The sequence below is a fragment of the Larus michahellis genome, chromosome 21 (genome assembly GCF_964199755.1).
Source record: "Larus michahellis chromosome 21, bLarMic1.1, whole genome shotgun sequence".
Classification (NCBI taxonomy): domain Eukaryota; kingdom Metazoa; phylum Chordata; class Aves; order Charadriiformes; family Laridae; genus Larus; species Larus michahellis.
The window spans coordinates 4,559,977-4,573,501 of record NC_133916.1 but is presented as its reverse complement, the minus strand read 5'-3'; the positions used below and the strand labels follow the sequence as shown (position 1 = coordinate 4,573,501).

At 60.8% G+C, this 13,525-nt stretch overlaps 1 protein-coding gene across 13 annotated transcripts in view; it reads right to left on the bottom strand.

The window, feature by feature from the left end:
• Window positions 1-13,525, bottom strand: part of ATP2B4 (ATPase plasma membrane Ca2+ transporting 4) — a 49,562-nt gene that overhangs the window by 17,703 nt on the left and 18,334 nt on the right. For 11 of the 13 annotated variants that reach the window (XM_074564598.1, XM_074564604.1, XM_074564591.1 and 8 more), the window contains exons 2-7: window positions 9,399-9,850; window positions 4,399-4,596; window positions 3,242-3,499; window positions 2,342-2,467; window positions 2,059-2,184; window positions 309-344 (exon numbers count right to left, since the gene is read on the bottom strand). In XM_074564598.1, the coding sequence (XP_074420699.1) occupies window positions 309-344; window positions 2,059-2,184; window positions 2,342-2,467; window positions 3,242-3,499; window positions 4,399-4,596; window positions 9,399-9,594 (940 nt within the window). In that variant the 5' untranslated portion in view covers window positions 9,595-9,850. The remainder of the gene's footprint in view (window positions 1-308; window positions 345-2,058; window positions 2,185-2,341; window positions 2,468-3,241; window positions 3,500-4,398; window positions 4,597-9,398; window positions 9,851-13,525) is intronic. The other 2 variants (XM_074564602.1, XM_074564597.1) reach the window with 1 other exon arrangement.

Here is a 13,525-nt window from a genome sequence, read left to right as displayed (position 1 = left end):
CCGGGCTGCTGGAAGAGCCCTGTCCTCCCTGCACAAGGCTTTGCCCCAAGCAGGGGCAAGGTAGCCACAGAGAAAGCTGGCCAGCCCCATTCCAGCTATGGACAGCCCCATAGCGGGCTGCTGGAGGGCACCGTGATGCTGTGCCGGGGCCACTGGCTACGGGACCATTGCACCCTCTCCCAGGACAACGAGGCGAGAGTCCCGCCGGAGCAGCAAAGAGCACAGACTGATGAGAAGAAGGAAGGAAGGAAGGAGGAATGCTCGGTAGTTAGTGTGGTGCTGGTTCAAAGGATGGAGAGGCTGGTTACCTTTGTTGCGATTTTCGGGGGCTCCGGTTTTTTTACCTGTTCAAAGAGAAAAAGGGTGGAGGGCTGAGCACATGGACCCACGTTCACCATCCGGCTGGAGGGGACAGCCTGGGGCTGGCCCTGCTCCCAGGGGCCATGCACTGCTCCAGTGACATCCACGCGCAGGGCTCAGCACCCTGCGGGCACCCTCTGGACACCACGCGTGCCTTGGTCCACAGCTTGCGGCACCGGGGAGGCTCTGGAGCTCCCCGACTCCCCCAGGTACCCTGTCCCCAAGGCTTCAGACTTCCCCACCTGCAGAGCACCCGCTAGCTACGACCCCTGTCAGTGCTTCAAAGGGTGACAGTGGCGTCTTGGACCCTTGAGGAGGAGAAACCATAAGGGGAGCTCAATTTCGGTGCAGCACATGCCGAGCACCAGTGCTCCCTGCCTCCCAGTGCCATCGGATCCACCCAGGAGGCGCAGACTCCGTGCCCCCCACCACGGGCAGCACTACACCCATAGCAGGGATCTCTGCCCCCCATGTCTGCGGTGGGCAACGTCTGCACATGGGGGTCCCCAGTGCGCCTCCACAACACGGGGAGCACAGGGCTGCTGCAATCTCAACAAACCTTGGGCGATAAGGGGTTTATACACATTCCCTCCGTCACCACGGCGGGGGGATGAGCCGGTGAAGCCCCCTGACCCACTTTGCTCCCAAATCAAGGGCTGCAAGGCATGGAGCTGGGTTTCCTGTGGGGCTGGGAAAACACCGAGCGCTGTGCCTGGGCTCCTGGCGAGCCGCTGCTCAGCTCCAACAGCAGTGCCATTCCCACATCTCACCCCGTCCTGCCACCCCCAAGTTGGCAGCTAAACCCCAAGAGCTCCACAGACGCCGAACCCCAGCGATACGAGCCAGCCGCCTGCCCCGGGCGAGCGGAGATGGAGAGAAACCCGGTGCCGAAATGGCTGCCAGGAGAGGCCCGGGAAACCTCTCCTGTGATGCCAGCCGGCAGCTCCCTCTGCCAGCTCCTCGCACCTCGCAGCTGCTCCCAGTGAGCCCAGACCTGCTGAACAGGGGCGCGGGGAGATGGGGGAGAGCAGGAGCTTCCCCCAAGCCTGGCTTGTGCTGATGCTGGCTTTAAAGCTGGTATCGGAGCTGGCACAGAGCGTCAAGATGCAAGAGCCGAGGCAGGAAAGCATTTGAGTCCCAGCATGATGGGGAACACCTCAGCCCGCCTGGCTGCTCTCCTACCCTCCACCCCCACAGCATAAAACCCCTCCTCTCCCTCTTGCCATCCTCTGCGCCTCGCCTCCTTCCCCAGGGAGACACCAGCAGAGATCTTCAGTAAAGTCCTCAATGTTCTGGGTGGGCTACTAAATCCTGCGGATAACCAGGACTCACCTTCCCACCACGGGGCGGGCAATGAGCACCGTGGGGCATCGCTATCGGCCACCTTTCCCTCCGAGCCTCGACCCCCCGCCCCAACCCTGCAACTCCAGGCTGCAGCCGGCTGGAGAAGAGAGAGTTGGAGCCGTGTCTGAAAGAGCTGGTGAGCAGAGGTCTGGGCTTTCCTCAGGCAGCACGATCCCCACGCTGTGGATCCCCCCCAATGCCTGGAGAGCTCACCGTACCTGCCTGGATCACCGGCACTAACGCACAACTGCGTCCCACAGATGTGGGCGTAGCTTGTTGCACACCGGTGGATGCTTCCCAGGAAAGGGAGAAAGGCAAAAGGAGGGAAAAAGTGGGTTCAGTGGATCTCCTCACCTTTCTTCACCTTCTTTTCCTCGTCTCCTTCTCCCGCACCCAAGAGAGTGAAGATGATTCCCGTCTGGGAGTTGATACCCACAGCCGTCACCACCATCCTGCCGGAGCCCTCCATCACGTGGGTACCTGGCACAGCAGGGAGGCCACGGTGAGACACGACACTGGCACGCCATTCCCATCTCCTCTCCAACAGCGGGACACGGGGTTCGGGAGCAGTCACCGCTCCATCACGGCACAAACCCAGCCCGGCACCGACCACGCAAGAGCCGCCCGGGATCCTGACCTGACAGCAGCATGGGGTCTTTATCCAGCGATTTCTTGACTTGGTCTGACTCCCCAGTCAGCGAACTCTCATCTATTTTCAGGTCATTGCCTTGGATCAGGATCCCGTCTGCTGGCAAGAGATCACCTAGGAGAGGAGCAAAGAGGGGGGTCAGCCCCAGCCCGGGCAGCCGCAGCTCAGCCCTGCCTGCCTCGCCCCAGGAGAAGGCTTCACGTGTCAGCAAAAGGACTCAAAACTCGGTCTCAGACCAAATCCAGAGGGAGGAGAAGCAACAGATGGGCATTACAAGATGATATCCAATAGCACCAAAATCTTCACCGATGCAGGAAAGCATTCGTTGTAAGGACGTTTTCTCAATTGGTGCTTCCCCATTTGGTTTTACCGAATCAACGCCACATCCTTCCCAAAGCCTCCTGATACATCCAAACCGTGACACGATCCCATCATCCACCCGCCGAGGAAGGAAAAAGCCCTATGTGAAAAGGAACACCATCTTGTACCAGCCTCCTTCCTAACAGGACTTGAACGGGCTGAGCATACCATTACCCCCTGGTAAACAAGGAGCAGGGCCTAGTTTAGCCCAAGGGCTACATCTCCTTGGAGGAGATGTTCACCAGCAAGGACACGGTTGTGAAAATAAATCATTTTTGAGACCAGCAGGTGGCTAAAACAACCCAAAGCTGTGCGCAGAGCCTGGCTTAGCTCTGCCAGCCCAGCTCCAGGCTGGCAAGCGGCAAGGTGAGGGAGCTCCATCACCTGTATGGGAGCATCTCCCATCGCTCCCGGCCATGGCATGCTGCAAAATAGAGTAACTGGAGGAGTCAACGCTTTCCCTCCAGGCTAAAAGGCTGGAATAGCAGAGAGGAGGCACCGGCCCCAGCCACCGCCGCCTCCACTCACCGTACTTGATCTGCGCGATGTCTCCCACCACGATCTCGGCCACCGGGATCTGAATCACCTGCCCTTTGCGGATGACCGTGAACTTCTGCTCCTGCTCAATGCGGCTCTGGAGGCCCCGGAATTGCTTCTCCTTGCTCCAGTCATTGAAGGCGGTCACCAGCACCACGATGATGACCGAAAACAAAATAGCCGCCCCCTCGATCCAGCCGGCCTGCGACTCGCCCTCGTCCTCCACACCGCCCGCCGACTGGCCGCACACTGCCGTTGGAGGAGAAGACTTGTTTGCACAAGGAGACACCTGCTTTCCCCTGAGTAACATGCTCAGAGCAGAGCCTGGAAGACAATTACTCCTCCCTCCTCCTCCCTGATCTGCTCCAAGGGCTTCCCCTGCTCTCAGGAGAGGGTTTTTACATCCCTGGAGGCATTTGGGTTTGGTTAGGGGTTTTTTTGTTGGGTTTCTTTTTTTTTTTTTAACCTCCTCTTTTTTTTTTTTCACTTTTCATTTTTGGCAGAGGTTGGGCTGAGAGAGTCGGGACAACTGGCTTCTATTTCCAGTTGCAGCACCCAGCCCTCCCTCCTCTGCGTGACCCTCCAGTGAGTCACCGTCTCCTCGCATCTCCGGATCCTTGCCCCGGCTCGACTCCTCCGATGATACAGAGATCCAGGGCTGGAGAGGAGAAACGCACCCAACGCTGCCGCTCAGCCACACGTGGGGTGTCACGGCTGGAAGGAGCACTCCCTCCTTGGGGGGAGGTACCAGGGAACAGACAGCCTTCTCCCTCCGTGCCCAAACCAAAAGAGAAGCCCCACGGGACCTGGGAAGCCACCAGACCAGATGGACCCTTGGCCTTTCAGCATCTTTAAGGGAGCAGCAAGGAGCAGCTCTGAGCCATGCCATGGTGCCAGCTGTGCCCAGACACATCCATCAGTGCAGGTCCCTGGATGGGACCACGCCAAGGACCCCAAGGATGGGGAGAAGCCACCACCTAAAGGGTGAGCAGAAGTAGCTCCCAGCTCCATCTGCACCAGGGTGGAGGGACCCACGGGGTGACCTTCCAGAGACAGCACCTACCCCAAAGTCCCGCTCCCGCATGGCTGGGCTCACATGGGCACCCCACCGGGCACCCCACCACACCGCCGGGACCCCAGGGACTCACGTTCATTGTCACCGCCCGGAGGGTGGTAGAAGGACAGGCCCAAGGAGATTATGGCTGCGATTTCCAAGATGATCAGCGTGACGTCCTGGAGTGCCTCCCACACTAACTGCAGGAACGTCTTGGCCTTTTTGGGAGGAATGAAGTTCTGGCCGAAGACCTGCCGCCTCTTCTCCAGGTCAGTCGGGTTCCCGGACAGGCCTGGAGAAGGGAGAGACGGAGATGAGGGCAAACCCCACCGCTGCCCCACAGCCCCCCACCAGCACCAGTGGGACCCCCGCAAGGAGCAGCTCCCTGCCTGCAGAGGGGAAGCCAAGGCAGGGCTTGGCTCCGGTCACCCATGGGGCAGGGGACATCCAACCGGTGGGGCAGGGGACATCCAACCGGTGGGGCAGGGGACATCCAACCGGTGGGGCAGGACGCTGCCGGAGCCGCAGGCAGGAGAGCAAACGGGGTCTGGGGCGAGCACGCTGAGACTTCTCTCCCCGGCACAGCAGCCTCCAAGCGCCCGAGTGCCAGTTAATGCCAGTTGGCACTGGCCGGCTTGTTTACATGCTGCATCAAATTAGCCGTAAATCTGGCACCGCGAGCGGCGCTCGGAGCTGACGGAGCCACCTGATCCCTCTCTCCTGCCAGCTCAGAGGAGCAGCCGCTGCAGAGAGCGACTCGGCGCAGCAGGAACGTCTCCGAGCTCAGCTGAGCCCCAGGGACCTGCCACAACCGCAGGAGATGGGGCAGCGCGGCCGAGCCAGCTCCTGGGGGGAGCTGGTGGAGGAGACATGGGGCTGCTGCTGGAAAAGGGGTGGTGGGAGCGAAGAAAGGAGCAGGAGAGCCCCGAGCTGGGCTGCTGGTCCCTCTGTTGCACGCAGCAACCCCAGAGAGTGGGGAGCAAAAGGGGGAGCCTGAGCTCCTGCCCCCAGGTAGCCGGGACTGGGGACTCACAGCCCTCCCATCCTGGGACAGGGGCCAGCAGCGGGAGACGGCAGTTCCTCCCCGGTCATCCCTTGCATTAAAGCCATTAAAAAGCTGATGGGGTCCAAGGTGAGAGCAGCTTCCCCTGCCCAGCACCACCTTAACGAGCCCCGCGCTGAGCTCCCCCTGCTCTCCACCTTAAGATGGTCCATGGGGCTGCTGCCAGCTCCCGAGATGCACCAGCCCCGGACATGTCCTGGTGCCTGGAGCAGCCTGGCAGCGATGCCCTCCTGGGGGGACCCAGCCCTCCCACGCAGGGGACACCTCCCCATTGCATCCCAGCTCGGAGGAAGCAGCAGGATGGATCCCATTTCTCCCCCCCTCCGCACCCCCCCCCCTTTCTCCTGTGGCTACACCCCGCCACTGGCTGCAGGGAGGGGACACGCTGGCAGAGTGTCCCCACCCAGCCGTGACGGGGCAGCAGGATCCTGGGATCTCCCGGCCCCAACGGCCTCCCCGAGCCCAACCCATGCGGGAACGCTTCCCGCCCAACGTCTCCGGTGGGACGGATGGAAAATATGGCTAACTGCCGCGGCTTGACTCATGCCGGCGCCAGGGCCGGGGAGGCACGGCGTGTGCTGTGGGGCAGGAGGGACGGGCACACACACGCTCCTGGACGAGGACGCGGGATGCTGCCACAGGGCATGGGAGGTGGCACACGTGGCTCTTCCAAAGCCCATATCCCACCCACGGGCATGGCCCCAGAGCTGCCCCCCACCTTCCTGGAGCAACTGGGGAAGAAAGGGGCTTTCAATTTATCTGTGCTGACACGGGGAAGAGGGTTCTGCTCTTTCTGCAAAGAGCAGAAGCCGTGGGCACGTACCCCGGGCATGCACCACGGGTCCAGATTGCCAGCAAATCCCTCCTGGCTGGGGCCACTGTGGGGCTTGGGGGGCATTGATTAGTGGGGGTTGGATTAGAAATTTTGGATGGAGGCCACAAGTGGCAGCAGGAGAACAAACCCCCTGTGCAGTCACCGGTCCCCGATTAGAAGGGAGGCACTGCAGGCCGGGAAAGCTGCTTTTGGGGAGCAAAGCCTTCAGGCAAAGAGCCCCCAAAGCAAGGTCCTCGCCCCGGCTCGGGAGGGAGGTGGCAACCCCGGGAGCCGCTACCGCCAGCGGGTGAGTCAGGACGGTGTTTGCTGACACTCGTCACCCAGGGGACACCAGGAAGGGAGAGCTTTAATCGGTGAGTCACCAAAGCCGCCTGTGCTTTGCCGCTGCCGCCACCACCCAGCTCCCCTTCCCACCCTGCCCGACCCACCTCGGGGACGGGGCTGATGGAGGAGGTGGAAAGTCAGCACCCAGAGAGTCCCCCCATCACCAAGCCCCTTTGGGAGGAGCCCTAAGGGGTTAGGGTCCACTGACAGCTTTTAGGGCAAGAGCCAGAGCAGCAGGTCCCTGTGGACCCCCACCCCGATGCTGGAGAGACCCTCCCTGAACAAACACTAGCGCAGAGAGATCCCACCCCACAAGGACAAATCACCCAAAGGACTCCTCGGGGTGAAGGCAGCCACTGGGGGGGACTGCGGTGAGCATCTGGATGCTCATCCCTTGCAGTGGTCAAGTGTTGGATGGGTCTTTGAGCAACCTCGTCTAGTGGAAGGTGTCCCTGCCCCTGGCAGGTGGTTGGAACAGGGATCTCTGAGGTCCCTCCTGACCCAAACCACTCTACGATTCTATTCTCTGCCCCATGGGGACAGTGCCAGGCTCGACCGAGGACAGCCAACGCTGCAGCATGGAAAGAGGAGCAGCAGCACCGAGAGGCAGGAACCGCACGCACCAGGATGGGATCAAACCGCTCCAGACACTGCACACAATAGGCTGACGTACTTTATGGTGGGGCAGGTCTGGGGGACATGCCGGGGAGGCTCTGCTGTGCCAGCAGCCACGAGGCCCAAGAGCGGCACACGGCTACGTTCTCCCTGCCCGTATGGGGCAGGAGTCACACACCATCCCAGCGGGATAACGAGCGGAGGGATAATGAGCACGGGGCCGGGCACAGACATCTTGCACAGGGCTGCCTATTGCTGCGACGTGCACCCAGTGCCCGCACATCCAGCGGTGCCCCGTCTCATTCCCAGTGAAGCTCCCGGGCTTTACTGGGCAGTGCCAGCTCGGGAGGGGTTTGCAGACAGAGGGGGGCTCAGGGCCAAGTCTGAGTCAGCCCCAGCTCTCCGCATCAGGCTTCCCAGAGGGAAACAGCCCCACACCACACTTTGCCAGGACATAGCTGGCATTCCTCACATTGCATCTCTCTCACCAAACCCCGGCTGGGGCACCCCACCCGCAGACACAACCTGAGCTCACCTGCGCTGCACTCCCCGGGGCGAGCAGCCGCCTGGGCACCCCGCTCCCCATTTCCCAGGCTTTACCCATGGATGCGGAGAGACAGGGAACATGCTCCCGGCTGGCAGCTTCCCGACCTGCCAGGGTTTCCCTCATCGTGGCACCGTGGCGGTGTCACACCATGTATTGGGCTCTCGGGTAGGTACCTCTGGAGAGGCAGCCCCAGCACAGCAGGATCCAAATGCCCGGTTCCGATGGGATCGGATGGAGGTGCCACGGGCTGCCTTGGGCTTTCGCTCTTCCTAAAAATCCCAACTTGTTGGAAATAACCTTTCTTTGCTCTCTGTGCTCAACAAGACAGGGCAAAGCTCACCCCCAGAGCAAGAGGGTGAGGCAGGGACATACTGGGCACACGGGATACAGCGATGCCAACCAGTGCCTGGAAGCAGCGCTTCCAGGATCGAAGGGCAGCCCGTCACCTCGCCCTCAGCAAGAGCCGTCAGGCCAAGGCAGAGCCTTTCGGGTTCGCTTCCCCCCCTCCCCTCTCCTCCCACCCCCAAAGGAGCTCGCTCCCAGTTTGGCAGGGCCAAACACATTGTTTTACGACCTGGACTTGGTATTTCCACCGGGAGTCCCCCCCCTTCTCTAATGACATCCCGATATTGTCTCCCCTTCCCGGTCCCACTCACAGCTGGGAAACACGCTAATCCCCAGCTTACGGCACTAATAATAACCCGCAAGTTTTCAGAGCCGAGGCGCAGCCACGTCCCCCATCCCACACAGCTGCCGCGGGGCCGCATCCTGCCAGTGCTCTTCCCAGCCCCCGGGAAACCCTCGGTGCTGTGAGCAGGGGGTCTGTCCCCCCTGTACCCCTTTTAATGCCAAGGAAGGGGTGCGTCGCCGTGCCAAGGCACCCACAGCCGCGAGTCCCAGTGCCCACCCCTCGACACGGGGGTGTGGAAAGGCCAGCCGGGACCGCGGGGAGGAGAGGTGACATCCTTCCACCAAAGCCTCCCAAAAGCGACCTGGCACCCGCAGGCAAGCATCACTGCCACCGCTCCAACCCGAGATGCTCAGAAGCGCCCAACCAGGTTTTACGCTCCCACAGCCGCTCAAGCATCCCGACAGATCCGGGGGATGCCACGTGCATCTCCCTGTCCCCAGCAGCGACCCCCTTTGGGGACGTGCCGCCCGTCCCTTGGCTGAGAGGCTGACACCCTGCAAACAGCTCCGAGGAGCCCGGCAACCTCCAGCCTTTACACTCCCCTGCACCCACACCCCACCCAGCCCTGCCGTTACCGCTGTAAATTATTAAACGGGGCGGGAAAAGGCTGGCGCCGACCTGGGGGGCAGCGGCTGGGCTGCGGACATGAGCCCCCCCCCGCACCCCTCATGTCCCGTCAGCTCCTCACCCTTGCCTGCATCCCGCCTCCGCTCCATCCTCCCCGGCGATGCGGGGCTCCGGACTACACCTCGGGGGAACCCCCAGAGAAGACGCTTCTCTTTTTCTTCCTTTGTTCCTCCTTCTCTACCCTAAATGATCATTTTATTAAGACGCAGGGAGCCATCTCCCACCAGGCTTGCGATGGAAGCAACGGGACGATGCTCGGAGCTCAGCCATGAGAGCTATTTGAGCCACCACCCTCCAGCCACCGCCTTGAACCTTGCATAGCCCCAACCCCAAGGCACCGGTCCAACGCGAGCGGGTGGTCCCACCTTGCTGACCACAGGACGGCCACTTACCTTCAACTGGCGACGTCTTCAACCTCTTGCAGACATTCTGCACGCCACCGTAGGAGTCATTGAGCCGGGCAACTGCCTCAGCACTCCTCAGCTCCATGAGGTTCCTGAGCTCCAGCACGGAGCAACCAAAGTCCCCTTCATGGTTGCCTTCGGCAACCGAGTTCCCGGGGTGGTGGTCGGCCACGTTGTTCGTCATCTTGCCGGCGCAGTGGCGGTGACGCCGGCTCGCGGCTCCTGTAGCACGCTCCCTGGAGGGTCCGGCGGGGGGATGCTTGGGGCGGCCCCTTCCCTGGGGGCTGCCCGGGTGAAGCGGGTGCCTCTAACCGAGCCCAACTTCTCCAGATAAAGGTGTAAACAGGATGTGCATGTTACCGCGGAGGCGACCTTAGCAACGACCAGCGTGCATCTCCCGCAGAAGGAGGAGGGCTCCCTGGATACCACAGCAACTGGAGCTGCAAAAACAAGGATGGGAAACAAAAATACCGGCATTAGAAGGTCTGCTAATAAATGCATGTGCCCCACGGGATGGGCGAGGGGGAGCAACAGCACCCAAGGGTGGGCACCCACCAGAAATAACATGGTTTGGAGGTGCCGGCTTGTTCACCCAGCACAAGGGGTCAGCATGATTTGACTAAAAAAAAAACCTGAACAAGCAGAAGTTGACCCTGCAGGGGGCTCAGATGGGCTCAGCAGGGGGCATTTCATGGGTGCTCGGCCATGCCGCGGGGAAAAACCGGCGGCGGCAGCAGCTCCGGCAGCGCGCGGGGCAGGGCAGGAAGGGCGCCCAGGTGGTTCTTCGCTCAACCCCCATCTGCCCGGCCCAGAAAAACACTCCCATTCAGTTTGGTTTAAAAATACATCTCGGCAGTGGAAAACAGCTGCTTCCTCCGCAGGCTGCCGTCCCAGGGCGGGAGCGTCGGCTTTACCGCGCTGCCAACAGGTAAGCAGAAGCATCCCTCCGAGCGAGCCGGCACCGGACGGCAGACTTTAAAAGCTGACTTTTAATCAGCGGAGAGACTCAGCAGGAACCAGAGAAGCTACTAAAACCTGCGCGCTCCTCTAAAATGAAGAGGCTTTTGCATTAATGACCCTTTCGGGCCGTGTCGCAGGAAGCCCTCTGTATTCTGCTCGCAAGTTCTGGCGCCATCCCATTGAAGGCAGCAAGCAGCGCTCAGCCTCGGCTCTCAGCGCCCCAAAACCGCTTCAACCAGCAAGACCAGAGCACTGTGGCCAGGCAGAGACCACGAGCATCCCACAGCCCCCCTTCCCCAGGGGTTTGGGGTCCCCCGCTAGCATCCCGGGCAGAGAGGACGGGCGCCAGGGACATGGAGGGAGCAGGGGGGGTGGCATGGGCTGGAGAGGGAAAGGGCTTTCCCTCGCCCAAAGTGGTCTCCAGCTCCGCTCCCGGGCTCCGGTGCCAGCAGCGATGCTGCCAGACACCTCTCCAGCACTACAGAGGTGAAGAGCCTGCAAGAGAGGCTCTTTACGGAGAGAAAATAAAGCCTTTGCAGAAGCAATACAAATGAATAGGGGAATGGCCACATAGGCAGCATCAGCACCGAGACAGAGGTCCAGAGGTGGCAGAGCAAGTGGCCAGAGATGCCAAGCAGCCAGATGAGAACAGGAGGAAGGAGGGAAGGCACCCAACAATGCACCAGCCCTCGCAAACCCAACAACAGATGGGCTCCAGACCATCACGGGGCTGTCCTAGCATCACCCCGCAGCAAATGATCCCGATTCCAGCCCCGGTCACACCGGCTTTGCAACCCCTGGGGCAGCAAGCCCCCCCAAAAGCATATCATCCCTCCCTGCACACCCAACGCACGCCCTGGCCCCTGCGAGCAGCTCCCCTCCCTGCCAGCAACGCCCAGGGCAGCTCCTGGCGTTATCAGGAGGTAACAGGCACCAACCGAACCTCAGGAACACCAGGGATGACGCCACCACGGGAGGGCCCCATCCATGGGCAGCAAAGGGATGGGGAGCACAGGAACACGTTCCCCCCCCAAAGCATCGCTGCAGCTCCAGGGGCAGCCAAACTCACACCCTGGGGACAGAACTTTGCCGCTGCCCCTTCAAGCGGAGACCACCAGCAGCAGCTGGGGCACCAGCACCATGTCCATGCCCAGTCCGGTCACCCCGCTGCTCCTCGGGGAGCCGAGCTCATCTATCATTTAAAGGCACGAAAGCTGCCGGCAGCGGGAGGGAGGAGACGGCAACTCCAATTAAATAGACTCCTGCTGATCAAGAGGAAAAATAGATAATTCCCCCCACCTCAACATGCTAATTTTTTTTCCCCTTTCATAGCAACTAGCATCTTCTGAGGAGAGCTCAGAGGTTAAGAGAAAGACAGTTAATTAATACTGTAACGGCCTAGTCCGTAATTACCCCTGAAGGAGCCCATGGGGCACCGATCATCACCAGCCCGTGCCCAGCCACAAGGCACCTTCCCTCCGGCAGCGTCAGCTCCAGGGACTCGCTCCGCCGGTCACGAAGAAAGGAGGGACCGTGGCGGGGAAAAGCTCTTGACATCTGCTTTGAGCATCCTCTTTCAGCCCCACTTTGGGGTCAGAGACCCGTTCCTCCCCCATCTCTGCCCCATCCCACCGGCACAGGACAGGCTCCCGCGCTCCTTGGCCAGGCTGGGAAGGATCCATTAGGCTCCCCCAACAGCTAACGCTCTAACGAGCTCCTAATGACTCCAGCAGCATCCAGCAGGCTGTCCCTAACTCTAATAATTCATTTCCAGAGCCCCCAGGTGCTGAAGAGGAAGAAGTGCTCCCCGAGGGTCCCCCTGGCACATAGGGCAAGAAAACAGATCACAAATGGGAGAGCCTGACCGGGAGCACCAACACCCTGCCCTGCGCGGGAACCGGCTGCACGGGACCCCCCTGAGACACCGGCGGTGCTGCGTCACCTCCCAGAGAGCATCCCCGAGCCGGACAAGGGGAGCTGCAGACGAGGAGGAGTTTGGGGGGTGGCAGTGGCGAAGGACACGGACCCTCTCGACCCGGGGGAAGGAACGTGCACGCTCCGGGAAGGAGGGAGCGGCTGGCGAGGAGCGGCGAAGCCGATGTGGTGCTGCAGACAAACCTGCCCAGAATAATAAACGGCTGCGTTACACCTCCGTCCTGGCTGGGGAGAGCGGCCGCAGGCCAGCGCCAGGGCTGGAGCAGCCCTCTGGGCGCTGCTGGCACAAGGAAAGGCACCCTCTGGCTTTTAAGCATAGGGGGAGAAGAAATTGTGTTGCTCAGAGACGGAGGAGGGGAAAAAAAAAAAAAAATTAAAAAAAATAAAAATCAACTGGACATGCCACACGTGACACCTTCAGCCAAGCCATGAGCGGCGTGGCTGCGACGCCAGCGGCACAGCCCACGGCACCAGCAGCCGGCACACGAGCAGCTATTGCTGGGCCACCGGGCAAGAGCACGGATCCTCCCTGCTCAGCTCCGCGCCCTCCGACCAAATCCCAGCAGGCAGACATGAGCACCACCCCGGCAGATGAGCAGAGACGGAGCAAGCCCTGACCAAGCTCAAGAGGTTGTTTTTTTGGTTTTTTTTGTTTTGTTTTTTTTTTTTTTAAATCCCCCACAAAGGAGGGTGAAATCCACACCTCGGCTCAGCTCCCGCTGCATCTCGCTCCAGCCTGGGCAACTCCCACCACCCAGCATCGTGCCGAGGAAGAGCAACACCAGCCATCGCCTCCCCTACCCAGAGCCACAAACCCCACCGGGACGGCAGGGCAGGATCAGGCCCATCGAGCAAACCTCAGGCCATTTGGATCAAAGTTTATCACCTTCCCTAAGCATCTGTCCGCCCGCATCCCAGCCCCGCGCGCTCGGGGACCATCCTCCCCTCGGGCAGCACCCACCGGGGTCCGTCTCCTCCTCCCGCTTCGGGGCTGGGGTATTGCAAACCCTCGGCTGCTGTAGGTTGCCATGGCAAACTCAATGTAAAGCTGTCAGGGATGCTGTTTATGTTGCCAAGTGGGGAGAGAAGAAAATTAAAAAAAAAAAAAAAAAAGGCAAAAAAAAAAAAAGCAACCACTAACCAACCAACCCCCAAAATTACCCCTTCCTGGCCTGGGTTTAAGATTTTTCTCTTTGGAAATTAAAAGCTGAGCTCCGTGC